Here is a 26,101-nt window from a genome sequence, read left to right as displayed (position 1 = left end):
TAGCCACTCAAGGGACCGTTATATGTTTTTGCTGCCTGAGAAAAGGGCTTTGGAAAATTGGAAAAAACGTTCGTTTTTAAACTTTGGAACTGACCTGCACTGCGAGCTGTGAGGGGGCTCTTGCAGGTGCTGGCATTAGAAACGCTGTGCTGAGGAGGCGGGGCTAGGGCCTGCCACGTGACCTATCACGTGATCCAACTCAGCCTTTAAACCCTTTGCCATCCGCCCGAGCGGTGTGTTTGCTGCCTGAGAAAAGGGCTTTGGAAAATTGGAAAAAACGTTCGTTTTTAAACTTTGGAACTGACCTGCACTGCGAGCTGTGAGGGGGCTCTTGCAGGTGCTGGCATTAGAAACGCTGTGCTGAGGAGGCGGGGCTAGGGCCTGCCACGTGACCTATCACGTGATCCAACTCAGCCTTTAAACCCTTTGCCATTCACCCTCGCGGCGTTAAGCCCGTTAGGGGTAAAGGGCGCCGGCTGTTATATGGCTGTTGGACGTGCTGTGGAGTGTGTAAAATAACTATTAATACCCAGGATTCGAAGTAAGCTAACTCCACCACTTCAGGATAATACAATTTCACCACCTGGTGGGGGGGGAGAGTCGGACTAAAGCCGCTCCTCAAGCTGTCGGGCGTTCCCTTTCCGGGTGGGTTCTTTTTACCAACAGTTTGACATCATATTGACTTGGATTGAATTTATTATTTCTCATCCAACGTTATGGACATTTTCTAATATGCTATGTGATCTTAACTTATAACCTAAAAGTTGTACTTAATTGTTAACACTTACTTTTTAATTGTTTACCTATCAATTGATGGTACCGGCTGCCCAGTATTGCGAAGGATTTTTCCTCTCCCCAGCTCTATTTATTATAAACAGACGCAGTACACTTTGGGTATAGGTATACTTAAGCCTTTGCTATAGTAGGATTGATTTAATATTTTACTTGTTGGTTTTTATGGTGACGTGAATCTTTAAGGATAAATAATATATAATATTATTATTAATTTCTGCTAGTTCTTTTTATACTACACCTGTACATACCTATTACTTGGTGCTATACTAATATGGCCCCAAGTACACGATCTAAAAAGGGGAAGAATAACATACCTGCACCAAATACCAAACTAGCCACTCAGAAGCCTGGTAATGGGGGAAAATCTAAGAAGGGTGGTAAGAATGAAACTACTGGTGATGGTAAAGGTGTATTAGACCAACCAAAAATACTCAGTTTTTTAACCATTAAGGAAAAAGTAATGGTATCTGATAAAATACAATCTCTCCCACCTCCCACTAATAGCTCTATGATAGATAATAATTCACTATTGACATTAGTACATAACTTTAGGCGACAATCTATGGGAACAGGTACTAATTTGGAAATTTCTGTGGTTGAAGATACAGATATGAATAACAAAATTGGGTCCAACTTGTCAGCTTCCCCAGACTTGAATAAATTTGCTCAAGGAGAGGACTCTCATTCGTGTGATGAATCATTTAACTCTAGGGGAAACCACTTTGAAAGTGATGATAAAAGCAATAGAAGTAGGGGGTGTGAAAACTCACTTATATTAGGTGACAAATTAGACGCCCTAACTACTACGATGGATGTCCTCTTGACCATCTGCACCAAATTGCTTAATGAACATAGTGATATAAAATCAATGGTATTACAGAATATTGATAATACTAGATCACTTGGGATTATGATAGAGGAATACTGTGGTAATGACTTTAACAAGGAGAAAAGACATACCATGGAGCCAAATCAGTTTATAGGAGATCTGAGTGAGTTGGTTATGGCGGCTGAAAAAGAAATTGAGAATATTATGACACCGACCAATATTTCCCATATGGAACAACTCAACCTTAGGGAAAACCTGGTTGAAGAGATTAATAATAGTGTGAGTGAGATAGAAATAAGGGTAGTCCAAGGCTCTAAGAGGCGCACTAGGCGAAATAGGAAAAATAAGAAAGCACCTCGTAAAAGGATGGTGATGGCCAAGACAAAAGTGAATAAAATTATGAAAAGAAACTCCATGTCTCTTGCTAACACCGCCCCATTAGACTCGGAATGTGTAGAAGTAGGGAACCACTATGAAATCATGGAACATCAAAAGAAGTTGGATGAAAGGAAAAAAGTGGCAATTAAAAGTACGGGCCTAGAAAATTGGCTAAAGGGGAAGGACGATATTATTGAGGAAAGTGAACTAGAGGATACGGTACCCATTGAAAATAACTTTAAATATGTTGAAATCCCATATAATAGTAATATTGGGCTCCTTACTAAAAGGGAGAAGGAAATTTATTCCAAAGAGATGGAACGACTGGCCATGCACAGTAAGCAAAAAACAAGTAGGGTAAATATTGTGGGAACAAATGAAGAATCCCTACTTATAGTGGGAAAAAGTATTAAAATCATAGAAAAATCCTCGACAGATGAAAGCCCTTTTCTTAACCGGGCCTGGCTACTGAATAAACTATCACACATTTCGCAGCTTCAAAATATTAATTCAGGGGATATTGAAACTATTATCCTACCTGAATATGGAAGCTGGGAAAATTGGGTTATTGTCCAATTTAGATCTGCGGTTTTTGTGGACCTCATAAGAGAATACTCTGATGGAATATGGGGCAATAAATATGAAATTGTGATATGCCACTCTGCTATTCATAACGATTGGAATGACAAACACACGGAAGGGGTGGGAGTTACTCCTATTAATATGGAACTAAGAAATAAAAACGTACAAGCTAACTCCCAGGAGGCAAACACTATAATCCAGAATTGAGATAAGGCATATAATAATACATTCAACCTCCTATCTTGGAATAGTAGAGGTTTCAAATCTCTACTACACAAGGAAGGCATACAAATGTTGATGGAGAGTGACATCTTTGCCTTACAAGAAACTTGGGTAACTGGGGAAATTTTATTAGATGGATATAGTATTTGGAATAAAGCTGCCCAAAAAGGTGAAAAAGGCAGGCCTTATGGAGGATTATGTATTGGGGTAAAAAATCATATATCATTTAAACAGTATGAGATGCATGGGAATCTACCTAATGTTATGTGCGCAAGTATAGACAGGGGAAACCAATTAGGGAGTTTCCTTCTCATTAATATATATTCTCAACCAGGGCGGGAAGATATACAAGAGATTGGGGAATATATAAACCATACTATTGAAAGCTGGACCCGGGATTTCCCTGAGTCTGATATTTGTATAGTGGGAGATTTCAATGCCCACTGTGACTCCGCCGTAAAGGAGATGAATAGATGCAAAGAATTGTGGGATGAAACGGCCATTATCGCATCATTGGAAACTCAAGAGGGTAACCTGATGGCGGGTTTAAATACACAGATTAGGCAGGGTTGTCGGTGGATGAACCTTATGACCAGCTGGGACTTAGAATATCTAGAACCTCACCTGGGTCCAGGTGTGGGGGCAACTTGGACTAATGGGAAGGTAGGCTATAGGTTAGACTATATGTTTGTAAGCAAACAATTAAGCCTATCCACTATCTCCTTTGAACATATTGCTACCACTCTGAGTGACCATACACCCATTAGGGGCACATTTACTAAGGGCTCGGTAAGTAAATGTTGGGAAGTGAGTAATGAGATGGACATACAATTTTCAGCATCCGGAAATAGGATTACATGGTCGGATAAAAATCTAATCACCTTTAATGAGCTGTTTGATCGGCTGCCCATTGAGGGGCAGGATATTGCATTGAATGGTCTTAATCCAATAACTAATTTGTTGGGTATAATTCGGAGGCTAAACAGCAAGGTAATTGTGAAAAATATAAGGGGTAAAAATCACTCCCACAAATATGATCAAATGATCTATGATAGAAAAAAAGAAATGCTGGGTGAGATTCGCAAACTTAAGCAGACATGTGACTTGGATGAAGAAGAGAGAAGTAAGAGAATTAAAAACATAAAGACTCATTACAAAAATTGGATCAAGGATTATAAGTATAACACCAGCAATGCCAATTGGAGGTGTTTATACAAGATATGTAAAACCCATGATTCAAAAAAATGTTGGTATCTATATAGACAGTTCCTGATGGATGAGGATTGTAGGGAAAATTCTAATGTGAGCCAAGATGCATGGAAGCAATACATTACTGACCTCTACTTTAAGACTAGTGACATGTCTGCTAATCTCAATGGGATAAACTCAAATGACCAACATAGTATCCCTTTTGGTATACTAGATATTTTGAAAGTGATCTCTAAAATGAAATCCTCACGTGCCCCAGGCCCGGATGGCCTTGCAAATGCTGTCATAAAACAAAATCCTAAGAAATGGGCAGTGATTTTGCTCCAGCTGTTTACTGGTATATGGGAGACAGGCCGCATACCAGATAGCTGGAGGAAAGCCATAGTGGTCCCTATTTTTAAAAAGGGAGATAGAAAACTGCCTGATAACTATAGATTGCTGGCCATGGCAGACAGCAGTTGTAAGATCTTCTGCTCCCTTTTAGTGGAGAGGTTAAACATTTGGATTGAGGAAAAGGGACTGCTATCTACTCTTCAAACTGGATTTCGGAAAGGGTACAGTACCACCGATAACCTAACAATGCTGAATTACATTATAGCAGGGTCAAAGGATAAGGGGGAAAAACTGTATGTGTGCTTTGTAGACTATTCGAAAGCCTTTGATAGTGTTAATAGGGGGCTTCTGTGGAAGAAACTAAGTGAGAAAAATATCTGTCCCAAAATTTTGCACTTTCTAAGGGAAATGTATAGGGAAACCACTGTCTCCATCTGTTTGGGCAAAGGAGGGATGATATCTCCAGAGATCGCCACTAACACTGGTCTAAAGCAGGGATGTGTGACATATCTCCCATACTGTACAATTTGTATGTCTCAGATATGTGGGAAAGTTTCTCGACTATAAATAACTTTCCACCAATAGTAGCGGGAAAACCCATTTGTGGCCTGATGTATGCGGATGATACCGTCCTCTTGGATAAAACTCCAGTAGGGTTGCAAAGAATGTTGAATGGTCTATTATTGTATTCCGAAAAGAATAACCTAAGTATCAATATAAACAAAACTAAGGTTATGGTATTTGGAGCCACCAGGCTCGAAAAGAAAAGGCTTATTACTAGGTGGCAGATAAACTCGATAAAACTAGAGGTAGTGGAGGCCTACCCTTATTTGGGGATGCCTATTCTGAGCAATCCCTGCATACATTTTTTCCAAGAGGCGGTAAGTTTAAAAATAGTAAAGAAATGGAAAGTTATAAGAAAATATATCACCAGTAAAGGAGGTCACTCTGTCGAAGGTCTACTCGAGATATATAAAAGTTGTATTATTCCTGGAATTTTGTATGCATTGGAAACTGTAGAAAGCAAATATTTGAGTAAGCTGCATCTACTTGAAGGGAAGATTTGGAGACCAGCTTTAGGACTCCCAAATTTGGTACCAATACAAGCGATAAGATGCGAATTGGGGCTAATATCCCTTTTGACCCTATGGAAAATAGAATGTTGCAAACTTTATTTAAGAATAATATTGGGGGATGGGGATGAAGGTAACATGCTCAACCTTATAGGTAAAAATAAAAGTGAAGGCAGATTTAAGAATCCCTATTTTTTAAGTTTACAGAAAATAGTATTAACATTTCTTGAAGTCCTAGGATATAATGTACATATGGGAAAAGATAACATTATGTACATCAAGAAAAGCCTTAAAGATAAGGCCTTTATCTGGGATTTATGCGAAAACCAGTCCTATTTATACAAAAAGTCTAGATATTCCTCTTATGCTCTCCAAGGCCTCAAGCCTGCTACACCAAGACAGTATCTGCTTAACACGGGAAATAAAGCTATGAGAAGATTCATACTACAATTACGGCTGAACATTCTCCCGTGTAATGAAATTATCGGGGCAAGAACAAAAACTCCTCGTGCAGAAAGATTGTGTAGATACTGTAATATCGAGGTGGAGACTGTAAGACATATTTTAACTTTCTGCCCAAACTTAAAAGAATACTACATTAAAGGGTATTCAAATTTAGTAGGGGACATGCAAAGAATTGAATCAGACCAATTTTGGTCAGTTATTTATGATGGAGAAATTAAGGTTTTTATTGGGGCAGCCTTTTATATTTGGAAGCGTGTAATGGGATGTATTTTGTAAATGTGTTTTTTAGAATTTAGTTTGTAAACAAGAATTAATTATTAAATGTGTTGGCTAATGTTTTTCTATGTGAAATATGTAACTATGTATGGTTAATGTAAAAATTCTGTAGTGTATAAGGTTTTAATTAACCAAAAGCACTTTAAAATAAATTAAAAAAAAAAAAAAAAAAGTTATATATTCAGCACAACCTTACTACAGAGGCGGCCTGCCAGGAGAGTTGCGACTCCCTTTAAGACCCATCAGGGGGATCGCCGGTCTATGTTCGATGGAGAGCTACGTGATGGATATCTGGCGGGTCGATCTGTGAATTTGTGTTTTAGAGGTTGTATGCTCATGTGGTAGTCTGCAGCTACCAGGGGTATAGCATTTCTGACGTTGGTCTGAGATTACCCCTCGTTTATCGGGAGGCTTTCCCTTGTTCCCAGAATAGGGAGTGAATGTTATTGAATGGTTTATGTACCAAATGAGAATCAACTTGTCCCCAGGTGACTCTGTGAAGGTTATTTAATTATTTACCAAAGGTGAATTAACTTGCTCCCGGTTGAACCCTACAACACCATTTAATTATGTATTTACCAAATGTGAATCATCTTGTCTCCAGGTGACCCCATAATGTTATTGAATTATTTATTTACCTAAAGTGAATGAACTTGCTTGCAAGTGGCCTACTGATGTTCTGTTTTATTAAATACCTGTGATCTGGTTTTACACATTACGTTTATAAAGAAGGCTGCCAAGCTTTATCAAATGAAATAAGACTGGGAATGTTATTTAACCAGGTGCACACTTATCACGGATAGCCACCGGGGCTGTCCTGGGACCCCCACCCCCACCCCCCTCCATCATAGGCCCTCATATGCGGTTCCAGCCGTCCTCCCCCTGGGTGGTCATTCACATGTGTGCGGTGAGGTGTGAGTATCCCATGCTCGGGACTCCTACAGGTTGCTGCTCACCCCTTTTTATCAGAAACATAGGGAGTTACAGGAATTGTACAAAAATGTCGACCTGAGAATTGCGACGGCCGAAAATGCTGACTTTTTTTTTGTTTTTGTTTTTGTTTTTTTAAACCACACCACATACATATGTTTGGGGGGGTATGGGATATTATAGTAATATGGGGGAGGGTGGGGGTCTCCCCCGCATATCTATGTGGTGCAAAGAGGATTTAATAAAAAAGTCAGCATTTTCAGCCGTCGCAATTGTGTGATCTCAGTGATCACAGATCCGGAGTTACACCCTACATGTACATCAGGCTTCAGTATCCTTTGTCTGTTTTTTAAAGTCACAATAGATTCAGCATACTTCGATTTGTTTAGAGTTATATTTCTTTTAGCTCTTCGACAGATAATAATTGGCTTGTAATGTTCATTTAACACTTCAATATATAATGGTCTGCTTAAGTGTCTTTCCCCTTTTTGGGATCCAAAGGCTTTAATTCGGTTTGGTAGCAAGGTTTTAATTCAGGTCGGTATTCAACAGTTAGCCCATGGCTTATGGTTCATTTTCACTTCATCTGTATTTTAATGTTTGGCTGTTTCGCTTTAATTTCATGGTTCAATGTTCAGAAACCTTCGAAAACGTGTTTCTTGTCACATACGACCACTTCGCTACAAAGTATTCCCATCTGTTTGATGATTGAAAATGAAAGGGAACAGAGGCTTTCAACAAGGTGCTATTCTGATGCACGCGACCACTCTGATACAAAATATCCCTTTCAGTTTGGTAATTAACAATGAAAGGGATCGGAGGCTTTCAAAAATATGCTATTCTGAAGCACGCAACCACTCCAATACCCAGTATTCAGAAAATGAAGAGTTCAAAACACGCGCGCACCCGGTTTCTTGTGCACCAGAAACTCACTGCTCGCTTTAAGAGTTTGTGCTGCATCTAGGATCACATGGCCTTCTGCCTTTAGTGGTGGGGCCCCATTTCTTCCCTTCAGACACTCCTGTAATGGTCCTCCACCACAGGGGAACGAGCACTTTGAGCAGGAAGGAAAGGGACAGCCTTCCAGCACGGCTCCCTTCATCGTTTTCGTTCTGCTCCCGGGAATTCCAACTCCCACGTCACGCTGTAGGTTTCTCCGCTGCATGCACCGGCCTCTTCGTCCTTCTCCTGTCGCTCCCCTTTGCCACTGGGTTGGGCTCCTTTATACACCTGCTGCCCTTTAACAGGCTGCAGGTGCGGATCTGCTGGTGCGGATCAGCCTTGCCTGATGTCATGCACTCCATGCCCTGAAACACCCCTGCTTTAAAAGCGATTACACCCTCCTCTACCTCTGATTCCTGATCATGGCGGCAGCAGTTGGATGTCCGTTTATTTCCTTTACGGACTGGTGGCCGCTTCATGACGGGGCAGACAAGTCTGTATCATTCGGGGCGTTTACGCCCTTTCATTCACTGGCAACTGCCCTGGCGTCTGTTTTCGGGCCGGGCAAGGCATTACGTTGCTAAGCTCCCAGGTTCAACTACGTGTCATGTGACACGGTTCCCTTGGCAACATGATAAATAGCCTTATCTCGCGCCATTCAGTGCTTCACAGCTGTTTTCGAGCACTGTTTTAGCATCCTGCTTTGCAAATCTCTTACTTGTTTCTTGGATCACGGACTGCGTACTTCGGACTGCCTTTGCCGTAACCCTTGGATTTGTTGCTTATCTACGTCCTGCATTCATTGAACTTACCCGACCACACATTTTGTGTCACGGATTGCTTCTGGTTCCTCTATTGACTAGGGCGCTTTTGGCTTCCTGAATTCAGCATTGCGCACCATTTGTAAACACAGGGGGCTTCCAAGGTCACTTCTGCCTGGGGCGGACTCAGTCTCTCTGCTGCCGCTCTCACCTTACACTGAGGGTACTACTCAACACCTACCATGGTACTCGCACTTTGCAGAGTCCTTGGTCCCATCAAGACCTCTCTTCCCCTACGCTTTGGGAAGCCATTCCCTTCTTGTTACATACCCGGTCTTTGCTGACTTCTACTTTCTAACAGTGGTGTTTTAAGTAATTGCTTGCTTGCCTTACAGCAGCCTGGGGTTTACGGCATTCCAGTACCTGCCACCTGTGGCCTCAAAGATTGCACAGGAAGTAGTTATATATCTCTCTGTGGTACTTGAGACGGAGGTCTTTCTAATCCACGTGACTATCAATTCTTGATACCTGACCACCATTCAAGAGACATGCCTGACCTTCACTGCTCTTAGCAGACAGCTTCCTCGTCCCAGTACTAGAATGGTAAAAGAGCATAGTCTTCATTGCTTTTAGTTGCCTCTTCTTTATCCCAGTACTGTCAAGTTTCAATTGGGGAGAAATGAGGGTAGCTGGCTTACAATAGCCCATGAAGGTTGGGGAAGGGTTGGTTTGGTTGTCGCTAGGACAAGGGGATGCCATGTCTCACCCAAGGGCACCCCACTCCGTCCCCAAGGACCCTCCACCCAGGTGACCCTCCCTTGGGATTCTCACAGTGCACACTGATGTGTGAGGCAAATGCTTACCATGCTGCTCTGTTTTACAGGTTTGCCTTACTCAACTTCTAACATTGCCAAACCATTTCTCATTTGATCTTTCCAAAATAGCCTCCATCTGGGTCTTAAGTCTAGACATTGTATCAGATGTTTGAAGTTTCTGCTTGACTTCAACAAGATCAGCATTGCGGAGCATATCATCTGTGAAGGTTCCACTACCAAGCAACTCACCTTCTGATTTGCAAGTTATTTTCTTCCGGCCCAAAATATGTAGTGTCTATTTCAATTAACTCAACCAATAACAAGTAATTCCTGATGACCGCTCCAACTAGGATGACGCCTCCAAATGTGTAACCAATTGGTGCTTGAAGGTGTGCAACTAGTTGGGCAAGCTCGCCCTATGAACTATACCCACTTTATTTGAGATCTACTTTTTTGAGAGCACAAATTCTTTTGGACAAAGACAGAAGTCTGGGAGTCATGCAGCAAATCGTAAGTGCACGGCCAACGGAGCTGCCTAAAACCGGGACGTTGGGAGAGCCAAGCAGGTAGGCGGTGTGGTTAACCGGTCTTAGTTTGGATATGATTGTCGGTTTACAACCATGCTCTCAGAAAGGATTCTGAGAGATCCTTTTCTGCGCAATACTGAAAGGTGGCAGTGTAGTGAAGTAACTCCAAAAGGTAGTGTCAGGATGATCGTGTCCAAGTGTCCGGCGTTCCTTTAAAAGAAGGGGCCAGTCTCTCAACCAAACAGTGTTCCCCTCTTATTCCAAAGGGTGTCAGGGCTCATCTGACAATGACAGTTTGTTCTTGCAGAGTGAAGATGGGGCGATCCTCTCAAAGCGTCACCCTACCAGACGTTCAAAGCTGAAAGACCGGTTATCCCCATGGGCGAAGGCCACTGCCAGATGAGGTACGAGTATTTTACTGCCTTTTTTTAAACTTTAAAAGTAAATGTGATTTCAAGAGAGTAAAATGTGACATCCAGCCGACGTGTGCAAAAACTGTATGAAAATCATTTCCATGCGGCAGCTGTTACGCTCACCTGGCTCCCACAGAGGCGTCGATCTGAACTGGACAGCTGCGGTCTCCACCAGTGTGACGCGTAGGACCGAGATGATGGACTGGACTGGCCCACCTAGCTCCGTTTGCTTGGCCCGTAGGAATATTCTTCTGATGGTTTGAAAAGATGAGCTCTCCATCCTGCATTGAGCGCAGGGGCGCGTTGATAACCAGTTGCTTCACTGGTTCGAAGGAACTGGTGAGTTCCAGAACAATACTGACTCTGAGATTCCCAGCAAGACGCCGTAAGTATGTAGTTCGTAAGAGTTCAAATGCCTGACTTTCACTCTTGTCCGATTCCTTGCAGGTTGCAGCTTGACCCTAGTGAAGAGTTCCTCGTGGCAACTTGTAATATTCTGGTAAGGATTTGTATTCTCTAACACAGTTCGATAAAATAATGTCAATATGTAACCTGTTGCTTTCTCCCTTATTCAGGCGCTGAGAGAAAGTATGAAGTCTCGGGTAATAATACTTCCGGCTGTAAAATCAGGTAAGTCTATTGTGGTGAGGAGGGTTCCCCTTGTTAGTCCCTTTGTTTCACCTTGCTGTCCTTTTGTTTCCCCTTCGGGGCCGGGGTTCGGTGAAGATGCAGTGGAAGCTGCGCCGACCCGTGAAGAGGAATAGTACCCCCGGTGGTAAAATCAGGTAAGTCTATGGGGGGGTAACTAATATCCCTCTGCGTAATCCCTTGGCTCACCTTGCTGTTCTTGTCTTCTACTTAGGTGCCGGAGTGCGGCGAGAACATGCAGGAGGATGTGGTGGAATGTGAATATGCTGCGAAGGCCGATGAGTTCAGCGCGGCTCTGCAGCAGGCGAGGCGACGCGCATAAAATAACTTCTTTCTTCCAGCTCGAAGGCGCGATGGATCGGGAATTCAGGTAAGGATCAAAGGTATTGCTCTTGTTCTGACCTTTTCTCCTTCTTACTCCCTTTTTCTAGGAGCTCCAAACTCAAGGCGGGCGTGGCAGAAGACTGGATGCAGACTTGCTGACACGGTGAGCGTTACGCTGCTGGATGCAGAATAACGCGAAGCATGTGTTGCTCTTCGGGCGTGGTTTAAATAGCCTCCAAAGTAGCCCCAGGTAAGTATTCCTCCCCAGCCCCACCCGAGTAAAAAATAGTCCCTAGGTAAAGTAGTCCCTTCCAAGCCTCTTTTGGCTTGGAGCTCTTGCAGCATGGTCTGCATCAGGTAAGTTTGCAGCATGGTATGCATCAGGTAAGTTTTAATCTATGAGCCTGGCGCCTATGGCGCCAGGACTGACTCTCCATATGAGCCTGGCGCCATAGACGCCAGGACTGCACCCAAATAGCCCTAGCAGGGGTTGTTGGGCTTGCTTGGGATAATTTGATGCCTGCTTCCGGGGTTGCTGGACTTGGTCTGGGTAGGCATCATGACAGCAGCTTTCTGCATTGTGACAGAATACACCTTTCATTATTTCTCTGAGGTCTGGCCTTTTGATCTCTCCTGTATATATTTAAATGTTGAAAACGCAAAAATCTAGTCAATTACAAAGTAAAGCAAACGTGAATTGTATTGTGTGTTTTGAGGTTCGATAGCAGAATTGTCTTTTGATGTTTAATGAAAGTCCTCTACTACCTAATTGTATGCCAATGTTATGATCCAACAGTGCAGAGAGGCAAGGACTCCGTGCTAAATATACCTAATCTCATGGTCAAATAGTTATTTATATAGCCCTTTTGCAAAAGAGCTGTACATAGAACTTATTTATCACAAAGTTGTTACTCCTTTATCAACCTCGGAAGAATGAAAGGCTGAGTTGGCCTTGCCGGGATTCGACCTACATATTACGCACAGTTCGCAACAACGAGCTCTTAACTGGCTGAGCTATCTTATTGGCTAACATCCTTCAGAGGTCGGTAAACTGAGTATCGACTGAGGTATAATAATCACAGGGCCTAGATGTTGGAAGAACCATGTATGAAAAGCTACATAAAGTTAAATACCTATCTGCATTATCACATGGACAGGTTTTGCTGAGTTTCTATTTAAATTTGAAATGTAACCTTTTGTTTGTTTTTTGAACAGCGCTTGCACTTCCTGTAGAGTCAGGTTTCGGATGTTTTTTTGTAGCCTTGAAGATTTTAGATGCTTTAACACCTGTGATTGGTGTAATGACAAACACTCACTGCCACTGACCATTTATAGTAATGTACCCCATTGACTGCAAGGTTGAATAGATGTAAAGTAGACCGTGCATACTCATCATTTTACACTGTTTTTATGATTGGAGTGTACAATAATTATAAGTGTAAAATGATCTGCCTCTGCATGATTATGCACACAGCACAGGAACTCTGAAATACAATTGTGCAATGCTGGTTTGCTTTCACTGGGGGAAAAAAAGCATAATTTGTTACACAAGATTAATTCTTAATTGCAACTTAAGTTTTCCGTCTTATTAATTATATGATCCTAAAATGCTTGGAAAATAAATATTCACAGTGCTTCTGTTTGCTCCATGAGCATCTCCACGAAGCACAGCAGAAGCTGAATGGAAAGAAACCATTCCTTTTATCAAAGTGTGCAATTTCTTTTTTTGAAAGGCTTCTGAGAAATAAATGCTGCTTCAGAGGCTTTTCTTCAGGGCTTGCAATTGCATCTATGTAAATAAAAATCAAAAGAAGCGTTTTGGTTTCTGTCAATTAACCTGACCTTTGCATTGCCCTTTGCTCTAAACTTGTGCCTAAATGTACACAGGAAAATAATAAAGCGGTCATGTTTACAAGATTTTCATGCGTAAAAAGGCCTGATACGAACCTTATCTGTAGGCATGGCGAAGGCCCATTGGAGGAAAAAACCCAATTGGGGGGAAAGCTCTGCTGCTGATACAGAGCGGGTCTTCAGGCTGAATTGTAGTGCAGCTGTAATTCACGATTCTAGTGTCCATGGAAGACCGATTTCCAAAAGGCAGAAAATGGAATCCAGTAGTGAACATGGATGAGGGGGTCAGGAAGGAAGCAACAGGGGAGGGTCAGGAAGTACAGAATGGAAGGATACAGAGGAAGTCCAGGAACAAATGGAGGAAGGCAAATGGGATCAAGACGGGAACACTGGGAGCACAGGAAAAACAGTGCAACAGGACTGAGAGGATAGTTCAGCGGCAACGTTTTTGCCTTGGAAGCAAGACGACGCGAAGCAACACAGATTCGATCCCCGCGCTTAGAAACATCTGGGTTTTTAAGCATGTTATAAATACGCAACTAAGACAAAAAAAAAAACAATTACGCAACTTAAAACAAAAACAATTCCTGTAACGGTGCCTCAATGCCTGCGGGCTGTGTGAGCGCTTTAAAAAATGCAAAATAAATAACAAGGGTAGGTACCTGGTGCGTTGCAACACACTGCAGAGGTGTTTGTGCTTGTTTTACAGTCCCCGGCACCGTGACATTCCCAAACTGGTAGATACCTTGCACAGTACATGGCGGCCATCTTGGTTGCGGCATGGCATGAGAGAAATAGGCCATGAACGAGCCACGGATTGTACTGGTGCTTCCACTTGCTGGCACTAGGATACCAGATCCTCCAGGGTACGCTGTAAGTCATGACAGGAGGTTTTCACGGTAGCAATACTCTGGCTCATCCAATATCAGTAAACATTTGAAATCTAAGCCAAGAAAGACTGCAAAAAGAAGTATTTGAAGTTACTTTCTGATTCAACAAGTCAAAGCAAAAGATTTGTTCCTTAATGAGGGTGCTGTCGCTTCTCCCATGGTTGAACCAGTGGGGTTCTTCCAGTCCCTCCTCTTGCTCATTCCCACCCCCCCCCCCTTTTCCCTTAGGCTACGGTTGTAAACTTTTTCTAGCCGCTGACCCACAGCTCTCGTGCAGCCAGATGCTTGCCTCCTAGTTGGAGCAGACCTCTGATGGACCGGCAAGGCCTTGCAGGCAGGCTGGAGTCTTAGGTGGTGCTTCTCTGAAGATCTATTGCACCCTTATAGGGTTTAGTGGAGAAATATCTGTTCTCCCCTTTCCTTCCCTGCTCCTCTGGGTTCACCCTCTGCCTTTGTTCTGGCCTGGCTACTCTTCTACCATCCTTCCTGTCCATTGGCAAGGTGATGCTGTCTCATTCCTCCACCTCTGCTTCCACTCTACCGTGATTTAACATGGTCCCTTCAAATCCATCCTTGCCTCTCTTGATGGTACCGGTCTTGCCACTCCCAACTCTTCCAACTTCCTATCAACCTCTTGCCGTGCCTCACAAGTACTGTGTCTGTCCTTCTCTGAGATGCTTTCCTCATTTCTACTCTTTCCACTACTCTTTCTCTTGTATCGCTTCCTGCTACTATCTGTTTCTGTAGCCTCTTGAACAACAATGCTCTTTTCCCTTTAGAGCTGTGCCCTTAATTCTCTTCACGACAACCATATCCTGCCACCCTGATAATAATCTGTCAATTCTTTTCTACAGTCCACTGTTCCTTTTTCCAGGTGATGCCCCTTGTGTCCCCTCACTGGTGATATATCCCTCTGTTGCTGTTCAAGCAAACCTCTCTATCCTTGACCCAAACTCATTCTCCTGTTCCAACTCATTATCTCCCATCCAAACCACACATTTTCCTTTTTTTTTTATAACGTTTTTTATTATATTTCAACCAACAAAACCATACCGACCAAATATACAGTACAAGATGCCATAATAAAGTTTCGAATGTTTACATTATACATTTTGATCTTCACTCCCCAAAACCCACCCCCCCTACGAGCCCATCCAGTCTGTTTACTCTGTGTTCACGCCGCGCAGTGGGGTCCGTTCTCCATTGGAATCCGCCAAATCTGGCATCGTTCCAAACAATTCTGTAATCAGTGATTTCCAAGCCAACAGGGTTCCCACCTCTTCTCCTCCCCCCATCAAACTGGATTCCTGCCATACCATAGTCTCCGCTTCCGCCCACTTTTGCAATTCCTTCCACCATGTCTCCACCTGCGGTTTATGACAAGCCTTCCACCCCACGGCAATCCTCCTCTTAGCCAGCACATATGCCAAGTCCTTCAATTTGTTGACATGCTTCAGTTTCTGCGATCTAGGGAACCCCCCCAATAGGCAGGCCCAGGCTGACTCTACAACCAGTGTGACTCCTTTATCCGCCAGTTTCGCTGCTATCTCGCTCCAGAAGCGCCCGACCACAGGGCAGGACCAAAACATGTGTGTCATGTCAGCCTGTTCTTCATCGCACTTGGGACATGCTTGTCTGCCTGCATTTTTAAACCTTGATATCCTCAGGGGTGTCATGTACGCCCTATGTGTAATATATAATTGTATTTGTTTCAACCTCGCGTTTCTCGACACCTTCTGATGATACCACAAAGCCCGCTCCCACATCCCATCTTTCATCGGGGCTCCCACCTCAGTTTCCCAATCCAATCGAAGTTGCATTGGTTCTTTACCAATCCTAAGCATCAGCATGTCATACAATCTTGAAATCTCGTGCCCTCCCTCTGTTATGTCATATATAGTGTCTACAATACCGTCTGGCTCCGCTTCGAGTATAGTTTCGGGCCAAGCCTTCTTAATTTCCCGCGCCAATCTATGATACGTGATAAATTGACCTACGTGTAGACCTGTTTCCTCGCCCAACTCCTCAAAACTTATAATGGCTCCCTCCCGCCAACCATCTCCCACCGTTGCCAACCCCACTTATTCCCAGTGGTTTCTAATCATCCTCCGCAGTTGCACATCTCCCTTAGCCAGTGTCACCAGCAGTATCTGCGGGGAGCACGGAGCCGGGATTTCCATCATCCTGCACGCACTGCGCCAAATCCTCCACCCAAGCATCATCATTTTGGGGCACCCCTGCATTTCTGTTTCGGATAACCAGATCATTTCCTTTAAATAAAATGGGGCACAGTCTGCACCAAACAATCTGGATTCGGGGGTACTTTCATCCGAGAGCCATTTAGCAACGTACTGCAGTTGGCCCGCTATATAGTAGGCCTCATAGTTGGGGAGCCGTATCCCCCCTTTTTCGTAAAAGTTTTGCAGTTTCCACAATGCCATCCTGCACCTAGTTCCTTGCCACAAAAAGTCCCTGCACATACTATTAAGCTTGGCAAAAAACTTCCCAGGTATAAGGTGTGGAATGCTTCCAAAATAATGCAGGAGTCTGGGCAAAACCACCATCTTAAGCATTGCACTGCGCCCATCATAGCAAGCAGCAGCTTCCCCCAAAATTGCATACTTTTCTCTATTGTCCTCACGGCTACCTCTGTGTTGTGCTTATGTTCTTGTTCGACCATATGATACACATCTATCCCAAGGTAGCGAAAGGTATCAACAGCCCAAGGGACTTGCAATACTGACAGCTGTTCTACTGGGAGTTCCTCATAGTTACCCAACGGGAAAATTACAGACTTCTGAGGATTCACAGCTATTCCAGACAGTCCCACATACCGATCCATAACCTCCAAGATATACTGGAGATTCTCCTCCGGATGCATGCTTCAGATACAATAACATATTGTCTGCATATAAAGAAATCAAGTGTCGCTCCCCACCCACTTCGATGCCTATGGTGTCATACTGCTGTCTGAGGTATATAGCCAACGGCTCCAATGCCAATATGTATAACATGGGGGACCATGGGCATCCCTGTCTAGTACCTCTGCTTAACCGCCATCTCTCTGAAATGACAGCTCCCGTCTTAACTCTAGCGAGGGGCGCACTGTATAACATCTTTGCCCATCTTTCATATCCGGGCCCCATCCCATATTCCGCCAGAGTCGACAGCAGCCACGACCACTTGACAGAATCGAAGGCCTTTACCGCATCCAAGGACACTACTGCCATGTCACCCTCATTCCCCCCCACCCATTCAATGACTCGGTGGAGTCGCCTGTGATTGTGAATTATGTTCCTATTTGGAACATAACCCGTCTGATCCGGGTGTATGAGTTTGTCTATGACTCTTCGCAGTCTGCTTGCCAAAACAGCTGTTAATATCTTGCTGTCTTGATTCAGCATTGATAGTGGTCTATAGGAGCCACAACTGTTCCCAGGCTTATTTGGTTTAGGGAGCGGAATTTTAATTGCTTCCCTCAGCGACTCTGGCAGCTGTCCCGTCTCAAACGCTTCATTTAGCATATTCAGCATCGAAGGGAGCACCTCTGCCATGTATGCTTTGTAAAACTCGCTCGGAAGCCCATCCGCCCCTGGGGTTTTACTAGTAGGCAATTGTCTCGCCACCGCTTCGAGCTCCTCTAAAGTGATTGGTGCATCCAACTCTTCCCTCTCTTCAGCACTTATCTTGGGCAGACCTATATCTTCGAGTGTTTCTTTTATCCTCTCTAGATTATCCTCCTCGACGTCCCCATACAATTCTCTGTAATACATGGCAAATTCCTGATTAACTCCCTCTTGGGTGTCCGCTACACTGCCATCATCCCTTGTTATTACCCTGATGGTGGCTCTGGGGGTTTCGCTCTTATATAGCCACGCCAGAAGCCGTCCTGTTTTGTCCCCACCCACGTGCTGCCTCTCTATGTATTTCTTATAATTCAGTTTACACAACCTATCCCAATGCTCTCCACACGTCTGTTGAAGTTGAAGTATCCGCTCCGCATTCGGACCAGTATCGCCATCTTCTCTTTGTGCTTTTTCCAAATCCCTCTCAGCCTCTTGTAACCACATATTTTCCTTTGTTAAAAATATCCCTTCCTCAAAAGCAAGTAAAACATTTAAGGAAGTTTTTATTTCTGCCCAGAACTTCAATGCTCCTTATTTTCCACATCAACCATCTTCTTCCCAACCAGATGTATTCCTTGAATACCAACAGATCCTGCTTTACTAAACCCTTTTCTCCACACTCTTCCTTTCGCCACACATGAGTACCACTGTAAAGGCTCCTAAAGCAGGCCTCTTTGCTTGCCAAGCCTTCCTGATTTGGGATCTCCCGGGTTCTTCCTGCTTCTTCCTTTCTGTTCTCCCACACGTTGGACTATTGTAACAACCTCTTTCTAAATCTACCTGCCTCCAAATCTTTGCCCTCTACAACTAATACAGAACAGGACTGCAAGACTTGTCCTTGGCCTTAAGCCCTGGGATGGTATCTCCAGCTCTGAAATCCCTTTGTTGGCTCCCAGTACATGCAAGGATTACATTTAAAACCCTGTGCATTGTCCAAAAGGCTTTCTGGGGCCTGGGTCCGAAATACCTTCAACAATCCCTTTGTAAATACCTGCCTTCCCAAGCCCTTCACTCCTCTACTTCTAATTCCCTCAGGGTCGGTCGTTTTTCAAAGAAACGAGTTGGGGGCAGATCTATGTCTTCGACTGGGGCCTCCTTTTGGAACAGCCTTCCGACCACCCTGAAACTTGAGGAGAACCATCTCCGGTTCCGGAAGCACCTCAAGACCCTCCTCTTTGCTTCTGCCTTTGCCCCTCTTCTCCCCTGCTGATCTGTTACTCTCTATTTCTCTCTGCACCGTGCACCTGGCCACCCTCTGTCCTTCGGGCGCCCAGGTACCTGCTCACCCTGCCTCCCTCCTGCACTGCCTTTAGCCCACCCTCAGCACTGGGATCTGTATCTGTACTCCTACTGTCCCCCACTCTTCCTCTGCACTTATCAGATATACCCTATGTGACTAATCATGCACTTGCCACTCGTCTGCACTACCATTCTCACTGCAGTTATTTATTTATTCCACTTATTATTTATTCTGTTCTCTCCTCTGTTCCGCACTTTCTACTTCTCCCCCTCCACGCACTTTCCCCCTTTTTCACCCTTTTCCATGCACTTGCGCGGTCTTAATGTCATTGGGCCTAGTAAGACCATATTTTTGTAATGTTCTCCCCTGTCTCCCCCCCCCCCCATCCCTCCCTTGCTTGGTCGCGCTCTGAAACACTTGTGTATGAGCGCGATATGAATAAAACATCATATCAGTGTCATTTTGGCTTTGGGCTGCTGGCTTTTACACATTAGTTTCATCTACCTGAGCACCTTGATTCCACCTGTGCTGCAGGGGCTGGTCTGTTGCCTGACTGAGCTTTGTGGTTTGTCACAGGGCCTACCTAAGGGCATAAGAGGGCTGGTGGCTGTTTTGATTTTCCCCTTGTTTAAATGCCTGAGATGGCTGCATGTCGCACTGCCTGTATGCTGCTTCTGGGCTGGTAAGTCTTAAAGTGGCTGAGGTCGGTGGGGTATGGGTTAAGGGTATTATTTAGTTAGAATCATTTTTGATAATATTTACGTTTTTCGGTCGGTTTGCAGACTTGTAACCATGGGGTCTGCAGACCCAAAAATATATGTGAACACAATTCTGGATCCACAGACCTCTGTGACGCATAACACTGGCATCTTGTGGGCATTCTGTGGCCTGGGAACCCCATAGGAGGGTCCTATGATGTAGAATGTAGCTTTCCAAGGACTTGGCGACTGGGAACTTGTCACAGCGGGGAGAAAAGCAGATGGCAGAGAGACTGATGAAAAGAGCACCAACAGACTTGAATCTACCTTCATGGGGAAGAGTATTTCAAAGAGGCTTCCCAAGACGACTGCCACTAACAAGCAATCGGAAGCTTCCAAATGTGGAGGCAAAGATACTCCTGAATACCTCTGACAGAGAGGAGGTGACATACACCAACAGCCAGCCAAAATGGGCAACTGAGCTGGATGCTGGGCATATATCTGCTAGAGTGTAAGGTTACAAAAGTCTAGAGAGGAGGGAGAAAACTAAGGATAACCCCAGTGAAATTGGGCTAGAAAATAGGAGAGAAAATTGATCAGGAACCCAGAGACAGTGCATGTTTGGAAGTGTAGTTTATCTAAGGGACCGAAAGCTCAAGTTTTGCATGATTGGACCGTTGACCCTTATGTGTTACCAATATAACGTGGATATGCTGATACAAGGAACCAAAGCAAGAATAGTTGTAAGTTGGGATTTGCTCCACTAACCCTAATGAATATATATGATGGCAGTGCCAAACCCAACCTGACTAGAGGTACTGTACGCTGGAAACTAAAACTTTCAGAGTACATTGTGTCTACATCGGCAAGAGGGCAAAAAAAAGGAGCAAGGAGGCTGACCTACCAAGCATCCACAAGACCAGAATGTTGGGAGTTCGGATTCCAAACCTTGTAACTGAAGCACAGTTAACATGGATCTACATGAACCAAGAGAACTAAACACTGGGAATTGTGGTTCCATCTCTCAGACAATGCGTCAGTGATGGGTCTTTATCTCATACAGCTGTTAGAATTAATAGAGCATGCGTGGTGCGAATCTTGACACTCAGAATCTTGACCTCCAAGCTGAGCACAGAAACCCCCCCAAGAAATAATGAATTGTATTATTTTTTAAAAAAGTATTTTGTAAAATTTCAATCCGAGTTTGTCAACATTTTGTGAAACTATTACATAGAACTGGTCTAAAATAGTGTGATTTTCTTCAATGAGTGGGGAGACCTTGCTTGCATCTTTCTTGAGGGCATTGTAAAAGTTGGTATACCAAGACTACAGCATTGCAGCTTGCATATGTTTCTCATTTTATTTGACAGATCTTGTAAACCTCAGATTCACACTTGTCAATGTTTGGTTCTGTTGTACATTTAGCCAGCAAGATGGATGACCTAAGCCAAGCTCTAGCTGGCAGCTTTTCAGTGTCACAGGAGCCCAACAGCACAGCGGCACCACATCCTCGACTTGCACAGTACAAGTCCAAGTACAGCTCGTTGGAACAGGGAGAACGGAGGCGCAAGTTGCTGGAGCTGCAGAAACTGTAAGTGTTGAGTCACAGGCCGGTGGGATGGGAGGGCAAGTGTTTTCCTTTGAGGATTTCCTAACAGACCTGGAGCACAAGGGCAATAGAGAATGTTTGAGATCATTTTGTGAAAATCTTTAAACTTACGGCAGAGAACGCTGGCCAGCATTTTGAATTTCTGTTTTATTACAGTACTACCCGCCATAGACAGTCTCCCACTTTCCATAATTGTGTCACAACTAGCTCCTCCCCCACTCCTTGTGATGGAGTCTGTGTCATGACACTGTCCCAGAGCATACATTAATTGCCTCTTGAGCAGAACCAATGAAGGTGTCAGAGAAGGCTGGAAGCGAAAGATCTGGGCAGACTCAAATGACTTGAAGGAAGTCACTGTATCTCTGTTCCCAGAGGTTACAATGCAAGAGCTTCCCGAACCCAGTGGGCACCTCTCTAGATCTTGCAAGACCGCACATGAAATCTGGCTTTACGACAGTCATCCGGGACCTATCCCATTGATTTCCACAGGGGCTCTTTCCCCAGAGCCAAGAGACGAGGTACGCCAAGAATCAGTCATACTCAAAATAGAAACACACCACTGAACTCCCTTCACTCATTAATAGTACTTCCCCCTCCCTCAGTCAGGAAACCACAGTGGAGGATCCACCCTACCCCCATTTAGTAGCAGGGCACGCACATGCAAATCACTTGCCCTGAGCACAATATCCCCCCAGAAACGCATATGCAATTCACTGGGAAAAGGGTGACCCAGAGACTCCAGCAAAATTACCCCAGCACTTACACCTTGGACCTGGGAGCAAAGAGAGACCAGGGAGGGAGACACAGGGACGAAGAAATATTGACTGCTCACCAAACACTTGAAGCAAATGTTTACCATCCCTTTTAAAACCTTGCTACCTCAGCCCTGTCCTACAAAAGCCTCCCTGACCAGCAAATCCGGGCCAGGGAGCCCTTTACCACCCCAGCCAATTAGGCACTGGGTACCTGTCTATCGGAGGATAGAAAGGGGTCGGTTTCCCCAGTTTGGGTGAGAAGAAGCAGACAGCCAGATGTGGTGCAAAAGAGCTAGAGAAACTATTTTTGGGGGGAGCTGTGGGGCCAGAGCCCACTAAGGTTCCCAGGAGCATAGAGAAACATACAACGGCACAGATGACCTAGCAGAGCCGCTGAACAGAGCAGAGAAGTCCACACTGCAGCCCCTTAGACCACCAGGGGCTGAGAGGAGCAAGACAACACCCACCCACCCTCCGGAGGCTTAACGGAGGGAGATGCTGCAGAGCACCCAGCAGATGAGAGAGAGAGAAAGAGGGAAGCCTCTAGGTACTACACAACCTTCAATAAAAAGCCTTGAACTGCCTCTGAGACTCTTGAGTCATTTGTGACACCCGTTCTGTTGTGGTAAGTCGTCTTTATCTCATTGTTTATTTACATCTCATTCTGACAAGGATAAATAGTCTTTGAAACTTACTTTTGTGTCATGTGGTCCTTGGATATGTCACACACCCACTTGCTCAGCCACTGAGACCACATTATTTTAATAGTTTCTAAGTTGCTCTTCCCTCCAGCACCATCATTTCTGCTTGACCTGGAACCGCTGTCCCATAGCCATTATAAAGGCTGTTAGCAAGAAGATAATCATAGAGAGCTTGGTAGCTTAGCCTCCCCAACTCCAGTGTTCTTCCACAATTGGTTAGGTACTATTCCTTCTTACTGGTGCTCGTTTTAATTTGTATTTCTTTATTCAGTTTTAACATTAACAACTCACTTGTACAGCACAAACAAATCACAAAAGTCATCAAGGCGCTAACAAGGATACCTATGTAGTCTCCCGTCTCTCCCACCCAACCTCTTCCACACTACCACAGCACATACAGGTATTTTCACATCTGCTGTGACTTATTTGGACTACACTCTATTAAGAAAAAGAACAGCACCTGGAGCCTGAAACGCTTCTAGAATGCTATAATTGATGGTGATTTTTTATTAGGAAAGTGTGGGTAAAGAGTTGTTTCTTGGCGCCGCAAGGAGCAGGCACAGCCTTGGAGGGCTCCCAGACCTATCCTGGGAATCCTTAGGATATTGGGGTTAATAGTCTCCCACCACCCCTTGTGGACACAGTAAGACAGAATCTGTGCTAGAGTAGGCCGGGGTTTAAAAAGGAGCATTGCTCCATGACCAGTGAGTGGCCTGGCTGTACACAAGAGCCAAAGAGGAGAGGGAGTGGCTGCTGACGATGAGGCAGAGGGGAGCTGAAAGGAGGATGCATGGTGCAATGAGAGGCACTGCGGCTATAAGGTGTTGGGGTGGCACGGCTGTATTGGGTCACTTACTAAGCCCAGGCAGCAGCAGAGGAACCGTGGTTGCACCCATCTGGATCAGCACATGAGAAGGATAAGGCCCTGAGGCGGGAGGATGATCTAGGATCCATGGTGTTAGAAGATTCTCCAGTCAGAGTAGTAGAGGCGGCCCAAGGGGAGGCTGCTTCTCTCTGCAATTGTGGATGAGGTCCTACTACCTACAATGTAGGTGGGGAGCGGGCCAGCTCCAAGTTTAGGAGCTCAGTACGTATCGGAGAGCTCCACAGGTATGATATGATATGATATAATGCGCCTGTACACAAGTGTTTCCAGGCGTGACCAAACAAGAAACTGAGGACAGAGGGAGAACAAAACCATGATCTTACTAGGCCTTCTGACATTCAGATCGCGCAAGTGCGGGGTGAGGGAGGGGAGAAGTGCGGGGAGGGCAGAGGGAAAGTGCTGGTAATTCAGAAGTGCTGCTGGTAGGTGGCTCATAAGTGCAGAGAGTAAGGGGACTTAGGGTTGCAGATACAGACCCTTGAGTGCTGCGGGGGCCTGGAGGCAGTGCAAGGGCAACTGGACATGCAGGAGCCTGAACCCGAAGTTCAGTGGATGGCCAGGCGACCAGTGTGCGCGGTCAGGGACTCAGCAAGGAAGATAGAAGGCGGAAGCGAAAAGGAAGGTCTGGAGTTGCTTCCATAACCGGAGGTAGTCCTGCTCAAGGTTGAGAGAGACGCAGGGAGGCTGTTCCAGTGGGAGGCCCCAGCCGAGGAAAGAGTTCTACCCCCCACTCTCTGCTTGGAGAAGCATCTGACCCTCGGAGTTGCAGCTGGATGAGTGGAGGGCTCAAGAAGGAAGATGCTTAGGGAGAGAAAGTTGGAGGTAGTGCGGTCCCAGGCCCCAGAAAGCCTTGTGGACGATCAAAGGGTCTTGAACTTGATCCTAGCAGCTACGGGGAGCCAGTGGAGAGATTTCAGAGCTGGAGAGATACGATCCCTGGGCTTGATGTCAAGGACAAGTCTTGCAGTCCTGTTCTGGATAAGTTGTAAAGGGCGGAGAGTAGAAGCAGGCAGATTTAGAAAGAGGCTGTTGCAGTCTCCAGCCTAGAGAGGACCAGGGCTCTGGAGACTGAGCTTCTGGGGGAAGGTGAGAAAAGAAAGAATACCCCTGAGGAGGTGCAGCTGATAGTGTGACTTAGAGAAGTCAGAAATGTGAGGAGAGAAGGAAAGGGAGGAGTCTAAGATGACACCAAGGTTTTTGGCTTCGCAGGAAAGAGCAGGTAGAGAGGGCAGGGTGGGTGGCCAGAGTGAGAGAGGAAAGGAGGGAGCAGGTGTCCAAATGAGGAGGATCTCAGTCTTACTGGCACCAAGATCATTGGAGGCACACCATCCCTGAATTGCGGACAGTCTGGTATGAGAGAAGGAGAAGAAGCGGCTGAGTGGAGCCTGAAGGAGAGCCCGTTGTCATCTGCATAACACTGAATGTTTGAGTAGAGATGCAGTGGGCAAGCAGACCAGAGCTACCCAGGTTGTCGCGGAGGCGATTGAGCAGGATGGTGTGGTTGACTGTGTCGAAAGCAGAGGATAGATCAAAGGGAAGGTTGGAGTCAAGATTAGAGAGCAAGTCTTCACGGGTGTTCAGGAGAGCAGTTTCCAGAATGATGGTCGTGGAGGCAACCAACTGATTGTGTGTAGATTAAGCTGGGAGATGGGCAGCTTTTCCAGGAGTTTGCCCAGGAAAGGAGTGATGGAGATCGGGCGATAGTTTGCCAGAGGAAGGATCGGCACAGGGCTTCTTAAAAAGGGCGTGCACAAGGGAGTGATTAAGGGGGGAAGGGAAAGTTCTAGTGGCAAGAGTGATTGCAGAAATCGGCCAAGGCTGGAGCAAGGGTGTCAACACTGTGTTTCTTTTTATTGTGGAGTCTGACAAACTCCATAGGCATCATCTTTTACATTGGGTCAGACAGCACCTTCAGTGCAGTGGTACAGGGAAGTCTTTCATATTTCCCAAAGGTTTAAGGTTTAAAGTGAAATTGAATTTAACTTTCTAGCCCCAGCACACACTATCTTACAATAGGGTGCTGGAGGGGTTCCTTAGTATCCCCTTTGTCTAGCGTCTCGTAACATTCTTATGTTACCCTTTACTCAATGAATGGCTGATGGCAGTGGTTTACGTTTAACTACCAAGGTGTACTTTTGCCACAGGCTGCTGTCGCAGCTGCAGTAAAGCACCCAAGAGTGCCATTTTTGTCAAAATGGCCCAGTCTTCTTTTTTCGCCATTTCTTCTTGGAAAGGTCCTTCTTGATATTTACTCTGCGCGCCAAACCAGGTTTGGTCCCTTCGTTCGCTTTGCCTTTGACAGGATTCACAAGTGAAGCCCGCT

General features: G+C 45.0%; 1 protein-coding gene across 1 annotated transcript in view; it reads left to right on the top strand.

Annotated features, from left to right (window-relative positions):
* SNUPN (snurportin 1) overlaps positions 1 to 26,101 on the top strand; it is a 402,681-nt gene that overhangs the window by 60,737 nt on the left and 315,843 nt on the right. Inside the window, exon 2 of the mRNA XM_069624560.1 lies at positions 21,253 to 21,418. Within this exon, the coding sequence (XP_069480661.1) occupies positions 21,261 to 21,418 (158 nt within the window). The 5' untranslated portion in view covers positions 21,253 to 21,260. The remainder of the gene's footprint in view (positions 1 to 21,252; positions 21,419 to 26,101) is intronic.

Source organism: Ambystoma mexicanum, chromosome 11 (assembly GCF_040938575.1).
Source record: "Ambystoma mexicanum isolate Mex_15411 chromosome 11, UKY_AmexF1_1, whole genome shotgun sequence".
Classification (NCBI taxonomy): domain Eukaryota; kingdom Metazoa; phylum Chordata; class Amphibia; order Caudata; family Ambystomatidae; genus Ambystoma; species Ambystoma mexicanum.
This window is presented reverse-complemented; position numbering and strand designations above follow the sequence as displayed.